This window comes from Cnephaeus nilssonii (genome assembly GCF_951640355.1).
Source record: "Cnephaeus nilssonii genome assembly, chromosome: 15".
NCBI lineage: Eukaryota > Metazoa > Chordata > Mammalia > Chiroptera > Vespertilionidae > Cnephaeus > Cnephaeus nilssonii.
Genome location: NC_137086.1, coordinates 62,268,324 through 62,280,597, shown reverse-complemented (window position 1 = coordinate 62,280,597; position 12,274 = coordinate 62,268,324). Strand labels below are relative to the sequence as shown.

General features: G+C 40.5%; 1 protein-coding gene across 1 annotated transcript in view; it reads right to left on the bottom strand.

The window, feature by feature from the left end:
- Nucleotides 1-12,274, bottom strand: part of VWA3B (von Willebrand factor A domain containing 3B) — a 147,034-nt gene that overhangs the window by 124,998 nt on the left and 9,762 nt on the right. Inside the window, exons 3-4 of the mRNA XM_079792069.1 lie at nucleotides 1,820-1,914; nucleotides 132-382 (exon numbers count right to left, since the gene is read on the bottom strand). Of these exons, the coding sequence (XP_079648195.1) occupies nucleotides 132-382; nucleotides 1,820-1,914 (346 nt within the window). The remainder of the gene's footprint in view (nucleotides 1-131; nucleotides 383-1,819; nucleotides 1,915-12,274) is intronic.

Genomic DNA, 12,274 nt, shown 5'->3' with positions numbered 1-12,274 from the left:
TACATCCTCTCCCCCCCCCCCCCCCCGCCCCCCAATAGAGCTAACTATGTTAGTTACGCTACTTAACTCCAAATAAATGAAAATTGCCTATGAAGTTTCACTGGAGTATCCCGTGCCCTTGGGAAACTCACCATATGATATTGAACTTGGCTATGTGAGCCACCTGCTCCTCGAGGACCATTATTAGAGCGTCTTGGCACAGACTGAGCTCCTCCTCCCGCATGTCATCAAAATCCAGCACTATGGTGATGCACTGCTCCAAGATGACACCAAAAATCTGCCGGCTTTTGCTGGTGAGCCAGTTTATCCGCTGCTCATAGCTCTCCACCGCTTGCTTTAAATGTTCCACAAATTGATAGATCAGTTCTGATTTAGCTGTTAGCTTAATGAAATAAAATAAATAAATTATTAATAAAATAATAAATTATTAAATAAATAACTAGGATACCAAAATAAGTCACCTGAACCACAGTGCAGCCAGGACCAACAGGGCCCACTGAGTCAAGGCCCCTGCCATCAAGAACTGCAAACAAGTTTGTAGATGACCTCCAAACCCCACATAATCCAAAAGGAAGTGTTCTAGTCTGGCAGCTAAAAACCTGTGGCTGATTCCCCACAGGAGAAAAGATGATCATGTGTTATTATTCTTTTAAAAAATATATTTCTAGATCATGTTTTAGCTTTACAGTTACAGAATCATTATCAGAAAATTTCCAGGGAAACTTTTAAGAAATTAAGGAGGAAAAAAAGAGATAAGCTTATTTTTATAAGCCTCACTAAAAAGTTTTCCTAACGACAACATGCCAAAAATATTTCCGAAAATGCTTCTAACCACGCAAGCACACCTGCCGGCTTCCTCCAAGGATGCTGCGCTGGTGACTACCCTCCTGCTCCGACCTCTATCCTGTATCCTCTGTCTCCCAGTCCTGGCTCCCCTGCGTCTGGATCACTTGGTCACCTACAGCTGCCACCACACCTGATGGGCTGTCACTGAAAGGTGACAGAGGCTTGCGGGCCATTTCTTGCACACACAAATAAACCATCATCCACACAGACCAGGCACAGTCGTGCAAGGCCTTTCAGGGTGCAAGGTGGTAGGAGACATGGGGAAGGAATAAGAAAGAATTATACTTATTCTGTGAAGAATCAAAATTATAAAGATACTAGTAGCCCATTTGCAGGAAGAATCCTGTAAGCGGCCGCTGCGGCCATGTGTGCTGCCACTGCCGCCACCGTTGCTGCCTCCATGCCTGCACCGGCGCGCCGCTGCCGCACGCCCCGCTCCACCCCACTCCGCCCCGCCCGGGCTTTCCCTCTGGCAGCCACCTTGCTTTCCACTTTTCCTCCCTCTTCCTTCTAAGTTGTCTTCAGTCTTCACTCCTCCCTCCCTCAGTGTATGCAAATTAACCGCCATCTTTGTTGGGTAATTTGCATACTCGCCCTGATTGGCTGGTGGGCGTGGCTTTGGCTGGTGGGCATGGCTTTGGCTGGTGGGCGTAGCTTGGGCGTAGCGAAGGTGCGGTCAATTTGCATATTACTATTTTATTAGGTAGGATGGTACCATTTAAAAACTTCAATAACCCTCAGAACACTCCCAAATACCTACATTGTCTTTTGAACATACCATGTAATTCTACATTTTCATGCCTTGGCTCACACTGTCCCATCTGTCTTAAATCCTTTCCTTCCCCATCCCCTTGTCCCTCAAACTTATTCCTGCAGCTCCAGCATCACTGGAAGCAGTAAGCCTCTCTGCACGGGCCACTCCAGACCTCAGCAGGGATCACAGGGCCTGTCTCTTGAGGGAATTCCCACTTACATTGTATGCTGTGCCATCTTCTGCTCCGTAGACCCGTGGAAATAGTCCGTCGGCATACCGGGAAGCCACAAATCTCCCCAGAGAAGTCACATAATCTGCATTTTTATAAAAAAAACAACAACCATCAAAATGGTGCATTATCAACCCTTATTTTTATTCCAAAATGCTTTTCTCTGACACCACTCAGATCCCCAATGACAGCAACACTCTGTGATGCTTGGCATTCTGAAGTACTTCTGGGTGCTAAAATGTAACTGCTTATGACATGGGAATACTTTAATGCATGACGAATGAGGAGGAAAACAGGATTTGCATCTTGGTTTCCTGGTTCGTTTGTCCAGTATGATTATGTCAGAGGTCAACAAGAAAACAGAAATTACGTTTAATTTTTCAAAACTTTTATTCAGGACTTGGACTTGTTTTCAGAATTTTAAAAGTTAAACTCAGATATTGTCTATTGTTCTCCCAAGTGGGGGTTCATGAATAGATGAGTGAATGAAGCAAGCAGGTAATGGATTCAGAATACTCACACAGAATTCAAAACCACAAGATTTTCTCAGATTATGTGCTCAACTGTTCACTATCTGTTGCACAAACACATATTGAGCACCCACCACGTGATATACACAGTGCTCACGGAATGGGAATACAATGCTGCCTAAACGTTTTATCCTTCATGGAACAGAAGGCTACAGAAAGGATTCAAGGACTGAGCTGGCAGGACAGAAGAAGAGGCAAGGCTTCCCAGAGATGTTCTTATTGTGATGATTATTTTGTTGTTGTTAAGTTCCAATGACAGAAGAAGAGTGGGGGTACTCTTAGCCCGAGTATGTCCTATTCTCTGCCTTTCTAGGGAGGCAGGATAACAGCCTACTTTGGAAAGGCAGAAAGGGCAAGGCTGAATTTTACAGCTTCCCTGGCCAGGCTTGGTCCCAAATCATCAGGGGTGATAAAATTTACAAGACTTGCAGCTCAATGTTCATAATAGTAAAGAATTAACTATTCAATTCCATCAGCAATAATTTCAATCATGTGGACAAAAAAGGGGCCACACATTAAACCTGACAAACTCAGGGAAGGCCTGCATAGAAGGCCTACAAACTCAGAGACCGAAAGTAACTACATAGGATGCTCTGAAATTAAAAGTTCCTAACTAAAAGCGAGTTGTGGTGAGTAGTCACGTCCTAGGTCAGTATTTTCCTTGACAAATATCAATCTTTACCTTAACTGAGACTGTCTACTGTCTTTTTACATCTATAATAGCATACCTTTAGAATGTTAGAGTAATCCCCTTTTTTTCCAGATCCCTCAGGGTACAATCTCCAACTAGAGAAGGGACTACGGAATTTCTCATTTTACCTCGCTGCCTAAATACCATCGCCATGTGCTACTAATGTTAACTATCCTATACCCACCATGCAAAAAAACTATACATCTCTCCACTTTACTTTTTATCCATTCAGAGATTTCCCACATTGCTTTCTCCTGCCTCCTTAATGTACAAACAATAGATTTCATGTAACATCCCTTACATCTCCTTCTTTGATTGTAATATATAAAACTAGAGGCCCGGTGCACGAAATTTGTGCCCGGGGGGTGGGGGGGTGTCCCTCAGCCCAGCCTGCACCTTCTCCAATCTGGGACCCCTTGAGGGATGTCCGACTGCCCGTTTAGGCCCAATCCTACTGGGATCGGGCCTAAACGGGCAGTCAGACATCCCTCTCACAATCCAGGACTGCTGGCTCCCAACTGCTCACCTGCCCGCCTTCCTGATTGCCCCTAACCACTTCTGCCTGCCAGCCTGATAACCCCCTAACCACTCCCCTGCCAGCCTGATTGATACCTAACTGCTCCCCTACCAGCCTGTTTGCCTCTAACTGCCCTCCCCTGCAGGCCTGGTCACCCCTAACTGCCCTCCCCTGCAGGCCTGCCCCCCCCCAACTGCCCTCCCCTGCAGGCCTGGTCCCCCCACAACTGCTCTCCCCTGCAGGCCTGGGTCCCCCCCTAACTGCCCTTCCCTGCAGGCCCGGTCATCCCCAATTTCCCTCCTCTGCCAGCCTGGTCACCCCTAACTGCCCTCCCCTGCAGGCTTGATCACCCCCAACTGCTCTCCCTTGCAGGCCTGGTCCCTCCCAACTGCCCTCCCCTGCTGGCCATCTTATGGCGGCCATCTTGTGTCCACATGGGGGCAGCCATCTTTGACCACATGGGGGCAGCCATATTGTGTTGGAGTGATGGTCAATTTGCATATTACTCTTTTATTAGATAGGATAAGCTGTAGCTCTAGCCGGTTTGGCTCAGTGGATAGAGTGTCAGCCTGTGGATCGAAGGGTCCCAGGTTCGATTCCAGTCAAGGACATGTACCTCAGTTGCAGGCTCCTCCCTGGCCCAGGCCCTGGTTGGAGCGCATGCAGGAGGCAACCAATCAATGTGTTTCTCTAACATCGATGTTTCTCTCTGTCTTTCCCTCTCTCTTCCACTCTCTCTAAAAAATCTATGGAAAAATACCTTTGAGTGAAGATTTTAAAAATAAAAAAGAAAGAACGTAGTTATTAAAGGAATTTGTAAAAAAGTAAATAATAATAATAATAATAATCTCCATATATAAAAGCCTCAGCTATTGTTACGACCGGACAACTGGATGACCAGCCAGTAGTTATGATGCACACTGACCACCAGATGGTCAGTGCGCTCCCACAGCCAACCTCCTGCAGCCGGCCAACCTTCCGCAGTCCCTCCTCTCGTCCGGCCAGCCCTGATAGGCTGGGAGGGACCCCACCCGTGCATGAATTTGTGCACCAGGCCTCTAGTAATAAATAAAATACGCTGTAGAGTGGCTATTATCTGTAGCATTTTCTCAATCTGTTGAGATTTTGCTTCCAAGAAATTGTCATCAATTTGGCTAATAAACTCATAAATATTCTCTACAGGTTTGACATTTCTTACATTGTCAACACTCAAACCTCTCAAACTCTAAAATCTCTGTTTCCTAGAGTTCAATTTCTTAACTGACACAGATAGAGCAACTTCAAATCACCGGCAATATTCTCTCTTTACTTAAGACATTTACCTGGGATGAGGAAAGAGTACTGTTTTGGGGGGATTGAAGGAGATGAGCCTATGGGAGACTGTATAAACTGCAATTGCTAATTAAAATGTGAGGCACTGTGAATTGTGCATCTAGCAATGATGAATTTTATAGGTAAATCCTCACAGAGAAAAAAAAATGTAAAAATAGCTACTTGAAGGTACTAGAGAGCAATCAAGAACAGGCAGAAACTAGATTGGCATTAATCCTTGAAAGAAGACAATTGGTGAGCTTTTCACAGGGAAGGACAGAGTTTATAGTCTGAGTCCAACCAAGTTAACGACCTGCTAAAATAAGAATCAGCTCTACATGCATCAACTAATGAATGGATCAACTGTGATATATCCATACCATTCATCTCCTTATATTATTTGGCCATAAAAAAGAAGAAAGTACCAATTCATGCTACAACATTGATAAATCTTAAAAACATTGTTAAGTGAAAGAAGCCAATCACAAAAAACCACATTATATGATTCCATTTATATGAACTATCCAGAACAAGCAAATCTATAGACATAAAGTAGATTGCTTTGGGTTGGCAGTTGAGGGATAGGTTGGGTAGATAAGGAGTACTGGGTTTCTTTCTAAGATGATGAAAATGTTCTAAAGTTGACTGTTGTTATAGTGGCCCATACCTATGAATATATTAAAAATGCTGAATATGCAGAAGCAATATCTTCACTGATACAGCTCCTAGGGCAATGGAAACTAAAGAGAAAATAAACAAATGGGACTACATAAAAATAAAAAGCTTCTGCACAGCAAAAGAAACCATCAACAAAACAACAAGAAAGCATGGGAGAACATATTTGCCAATGTTATCTCCGATAAGGGTTTAATCTCCAACATTTACAGGGAACTCATACAACTTAACAAAAGGAAGATAAACAACCCAATCAAAAAATGGGCAACGGACCTAAATAGATACTTTTTGAAGGAGGACATACAGAAGGCCAAGAGACATATGAAAACATGCTCAAAGTCACTAATCATCCGAGAGATGCAAATCAAAACGACAATGAGGTACCATCTCACACCTGTCAGAATGGCAATCATCAACAAATCAACAAATGATAAGTGCTGGCGAGGATGCAGAGAAAAAGGAACCCTCGTGCACTGCTGGTGGGAATGCAGACTGGTGCAGCCACTGTGGAGAACAGTATGGAATTTCCTCAAAAACTAAAAATGGAACTCCCATTTGACCCAGTGATCCCACTTCTAGGAATATATCCCAAAAAACTAGAAACACCAATCAGAAAGGATATAGGCATCCCTACGTTCATAGCAGCACCATTTACAATAGCTAAGATTTGGAAACAGCCTAAGTGCCCATCTGCAGATGAGTGGATTGAAAAACTGTGGTACATCTACACAATAGAATACTATGCTGCTGTAAAAAGGAAGGAAGTCCTACCATTTGCAACAGCATGGATGGACTTGGAGAGCATTATGCTAAGCGAAATAAGTCAGGTGGAGCAAGGTAAATATCACATTATCTCACTCATTTGTGGAATATAATGAACAACATAAACTGATGAACGAAAACAGATCCAGAGACAGAAAAGCATCCATCAGACGGTCAAACCTCAGAGGGAAGTCAGGGGAGGGTGGAGGTAAGGGGGAGAGATCAATCAAAGGACTTACATACACGCATATGAACATAACCACTGGACACAGACACCAGGGGGGTGACTGCATGAGCGGGGTTGCGGGGGGGCAATGGGGGGATAAGGACACATATGTAATGCCTTAATCAATAAAGAAAATAAAAAATTTAAAAAATTTTTAATGCTGAATTGTACACTTTAAATGGGTGAATGGTATAGTATGTGAATTACATCTTGATAAAGCTATTATTTTTAAAAGTAGAAATGAGAATTTAAGTATTTTCTACTGGGACAGACATTAAAAAGATTTTTTAAAATGTAAAACAATGCCACCTTTACTAAAATTTATGTTTTAGAAAATATACTTATTTTTCTTAAAAATGTTATGTTGGGTTTGTTACTTTTAAATGAATTAATAAATATTTTTTAAAGTTTTTAGACTTAACTTCCAATATGGTAATTAGCAATAGATATAAAATATACAAAATTCTTACATTAAAAAGAAGGTTATAATATGAAAGTATATAAAGGAAATGTAATGAATTGAATAAAGAAATATCATAAAAACATTTACATATTAGCAGTAGGTAACCTATTCTAATGAAAATGGCTTTCTCATGGAAATCACGGAGGCCAGAAGAAAGTGGCACAAAGTTTTTTAAGTGCTAAAATAATAGAACTGTCAACCCTAAACCTTACATAAGGAGAGATTATTCTTCAGGAATGATAGAGAAGTAAAGACATTGTCAGACAAGAAACTAAAAAGATTTGTTACTAACAGAACTACTTTTAAAAAGAGAATAAAGGAAATTCTATAAACAGAAAGGAAATAATAAAAAAAGGAACTTGAAACATCAGGACGAACATAGTAAGCATAAATATAAATACAATAGCCCTTCTCAAGTTTTCTAAATTGTTTGATTGTTGAATCAAAAATTATAGCAGAGTCTAATGTTATTCCCAAAGTATGAAAAGAAAATAATAAATTATATTATAAACGGGGAGAGTAAAGATACATAAATAAAGGGAAATATAGTTTCTACTTCTCTTCAATCAAACTGGTAAAATGTTGACACCAGTAGATTTTGATAATTTATGTATTTATAAGGTAATACCAAGCACAACCACTAAAAATGCTGTAGGAAGAGATATACTTTAAAAATTCTAAAAATAAATAAACACAGGAAATTCTAAAAAATGTTTAAGTAAGCCAAAGGTAGGAAAAAGAAAATAAATGGAAAACATTAAAAAAAATAGTACACAAGGCCTAACAGCAAAAATTACATTCAATGTAAATTGTCTAAATACAACAATTAAAAGAGACTGGCAAAGAGGATTTTTTAAATGACCCAACAATAGGCTATCTTTAAGAAACTTGCTTCAAATATGATATATATACAAAGTAAAAATATAAATCATATAAGTATTAATAAAAAGAAAGCAGTGGCTATATTAATATCAGAAAAGTAAACTACAGAGCAAAAAAATATTACTAGGGACAGAGCAAAACATTATATAATGATCAAAGTGTCAATCTACCAGGAAGACATAGCAATCCTAAGTATATATACTCCAAACAACAAACTGTAAAATAAGTAAAGCAAAAACTGATGAAACTGAGGAGAAATAGACAAACCCATAATAGTTGGATATTTCAATTGATAGAACTAAACAGAAAATCAAGGATACTCAACAACACCATCAATAAGCAGGATCTAATCGACATTTGTAGAAAACTATACAACAGCAGAAGAATATATATTATTTTCAAGTACCTACAGAATATATACCAGGATAAATCATATCCATGGCTATAAAACAAACTTCAAAAAATTTAAAATAACTAAAACCAAACACTTATGTGCTCTGTCCACAATGGAAATAAACTAGAAATCAAGAAGGTAACAGGAAACTCTCCAAGCTTTTGGAAACTAAATAACATGCTTTAAAAAAAAATCCATGTGTCTGAGAGGGAGTCTCAGCAGAAGTAAAAATACTTTAAACTGAGTAAAAATGATAATACAACATATAAATTTTGAGGGGTACAACTCAAGCATGCCAAAAGGAAAATTTATAGCACTAAATGCTTACATAGCCCTGACTGGTTTGGCTCAGTGGATAGAGCGTCAGGCCATGGACTGAAAGGTCCCGGATTCCAGTTGAGGGCATGTACCTTGGTTGCAGGCTCGATCCCCAGTAGGGGGCGTGCAGGAGGCAGCTGATCGATGTTTCTCTCTCATTGATGTCTGTAACTCTCTATCCTCTCCCTTCCTCTCTGTAAAAAGTCAATAAAAATATATTAAAAATAAATAAAAAATAAATGCTTACATAATGTGAGAATAAACAAGTCATCTTTTCTGTCAAAGAACAGTTTAGATAGCGGCCATTTTGGACTGTGTAGCTTGGCAGATGCCATGTTGGCCAAATGGCTTGCAGCTCCCCTGGAGGCCACCATCTTGAAACAGCAAAGGCCAACCCCTCCCTTTGAATTAGCCAATCACGAAATACTGTGTGCCTGAGCTCCAATCAAGAGCAAAGGACAGGTCATGAGCATCAGGGGTTATAAACCTGAGCAGACCACCTGTTCAGTGTGCACGCGCTTCCAGACCATGTGTACACACCCTTCTACGTAGAAGTAAAGATGTTTGCCTTGCTGCCTGGCTCCTGAGTGTGTTTTGTGTTCTATAAGGACCCACTTGGGGGGGGGGCTCACTTTATTTCTAACACATAAAATGAGATGAAAAGTCTCAAATCAATAATCTAAATTCCTACCTACAAAAAGAAGAGCAAAATAAATCCAAAGAAAGCAGAAGGAAATAATTAAGATCAAGGCAGAAATCAATGAAACTGAACATAAAAACAAGAGAGAAAAATCAAACAAAAAAACCTGGTATTTTAATACAATCAAAAAAAATTGGCAAACCTCTAGCAAGATGGACAAAGATACATGGCCCTGGCTGGTTTGGCTCAGTGGATAGAAGTGGATAGAGTATCAGCCAGAGGACTGAAGGTTCCTGGGTTTGATTCTGGTCAAGGGCACATAACTCATTTGCAGGTTCAATCCCCCACGGCCCTGGTCAGAGAGTGTGCGGGAGGCAACCAATCTATGTGTCTCTCTCTGTGTCTCTCCCACTCCCTTCCACTCTCTCTAAAAATCAGTGGGGAAATATCCTCAGACAAGGATTAATAAGAGAGAGAAGATAGAGAAAAGGGGGGGGGGGAGGAGAGAGAAAATGAATTACTGATATCAGGTATGAAACAAGGAATATCACTAATGACCCTGCAAACATGAAAAAAATAATGCAATACCACAAACAATTTGACACACATAAATTAAACAACTTAGATGAAATGAATCAATGCCACAAAACAAAAACTACTTTAACTCACTCAATATGAAATACATCATATGAATAGCCCCATATCCATTAAGGAAATGAACTTGTAATTCAAAACTTCTCCAAAAGAAATCCCCACGCTTGAGTAGGTTCTCTCAAGAATTCTACCTAGCATATAAAGAAAAATTAACATTCTACAGAATATTTTCCAGAAAATAGAAGACAAGGAAACACTTCCCAAACCATTCTATGAAGCCAGTATCACCCTGATACCAAAACCATCCAAAGGCAGTATAAGAAGAGAAAACTCAAGACCAGTATCTGCCATGAATACAGGTGCAAAAACCCTTAACACAATACCAGCAAATAGAATTCAGCAATATAAACAATTATACAACATGACCCAGTGGTGTTTATTCCAAGATACAAGGCTGATTCAATATTCAAAAACCAGTCAATATAACCAACCATATTAACAGCCCAGGGGAGAAAAATCAAAATATCCTTTCAATTGACAAAATTCAGCAAGCATTCATGATAAAAACTCTCAGAAAACTAGGAATGTAGGGGACCTTACTTAACTTTATTTTTTTTTAAACTACTGCTAACAAATAGCTAATGGTGAAAGACTGAAAGCTTTCCCCTAAGATCTGAAGTGAGGTAAGGATGTCCACCTTCACTACTGCTATTCAACACAGTTCTAGAAGCTCTAACCAGCACAAGGCAAGAGAAGAAAATGCAAGAAATAGAGATCAGAAATGAAGAATGAAACTTTTCCTATTAGGAGATGACATCATGGTCTACTTAGAAATCTGAAGGAGTCAACTACAGCAGCAAAAAACAAAACAAACAAACAAACAAAAAAACCCTCTTAGAATTAATAAGTTAGGTAAGCTCACAGGATAGAAGAGCAACATACAAATATATCAAGAATATTTCTGTATATAATAGCAATGAGCATATGGAAATAAAAATTTTAAATACAGTATCACTTATAATTGCTCAGAAAATGAAATATTTAGTACAAATCTAACAAAACATTTGTAGGACATATACCAAAAATACAAAACACCCGAATGAAGGAAATCAAAAGACATACATAAATGGAAAGATACTCGGGTCTAAGATATCAATTCTCCTTAATTAAAATACAGGCTTAATCCAATTCCTATCAAAATCCCAGAAATCTTTTTGTAGACATAGACATGGTTATCTAAACTTTATATGAAAAGATAAAGGAACAATTTGAAAAAGAATAAAGTAGAAGGAATCAGTCTATCCAATTTCAAGACATTATATCCTATATAATAAAGAGGTGATATGCAAATTGACCATCATTCCAACACACAAGATGGCCGCCCCCATGTGGACACAAGATGGCCGGCAGGGAGGGCAGTTGTGGGTGATCAGGCCAGCAGGGGAGGGCAGTTGGGAGGGACCAGGTTTGCAGGGGAGGGCAGTTGGGGGCGACCAGGCCAGCAAGGGAGGGCAGTTATGGGTGATCAGGCCGGCAAGGGAGGGCAGTTAGGGACAATCAGGCCAGCAGGAGAGGGCAGTTAGGGGTAACCAGGCCAGCAAGGGAGGGAAGTTAGGGGTGACCGGGCCAGCAGGGGAGGGCACTTGGGGGTGACCAGGCCTACAAGGGAGGATAGTTAGGGGCAACCAGGCCAGCAGAGGAGCCAGTTAGGGGCAATCGGGCCGGCAGGGGAGCAGTTAGGCATTGATCAGACTTGCAGGGGAGTGGTTAGGGGGTGATCAGGCTGGCAGGCAGAAGCAGTTAAGGGCAATCAGGCAGGCAGGCAGGCGAGTGGTTGGGAGCCAGCAGTCCTGGATTGTGAGAGGGATGTCCGACTGCCCGTTTAGGCCCGATCCCAGGGGCCTAAATGGGCAGTCGGACATCCCTTGAGGGGTCCCAGATTGGTGAGGGTGCAGGCTGGGCTGAGGAACATACACCACCACCCCCATGCACAAATTTCGTGCACCAGGCCTCTAGTATAGTAATAATGTAGTTATAGTAATTAAGACTGTTTGGTATTAGTGGAGAGATAGACACACAGATGTGTAGAACAAAATAGAAAACCCAGAAATAGCCCCATACACGTACAACCAACAAATTGTTAACAAATATGCAAAAGCAATTCAAAAGAGGAAGAATAGTCTTTTAAAAAAATGATCCTGAAGCAACTGGATATCCATGGTCAAAAAAATGAATCTTAAACAGAAATGAACTCAAACTGATCATGAGCTAAATGTAAGATGTTCACTATAAAACTTTTAGGAAGAAAAGTAGGAGAAATTCTTTGAGGCTCAACAAGATCCATATAAGAAAATAGTCAACAAATGGGACTTCATCAAAATTCAAAACTTTTGTTCTGAGAAACAGAAGTTCTGGATAAAAAGACAAGCTAAAGACTAAGAG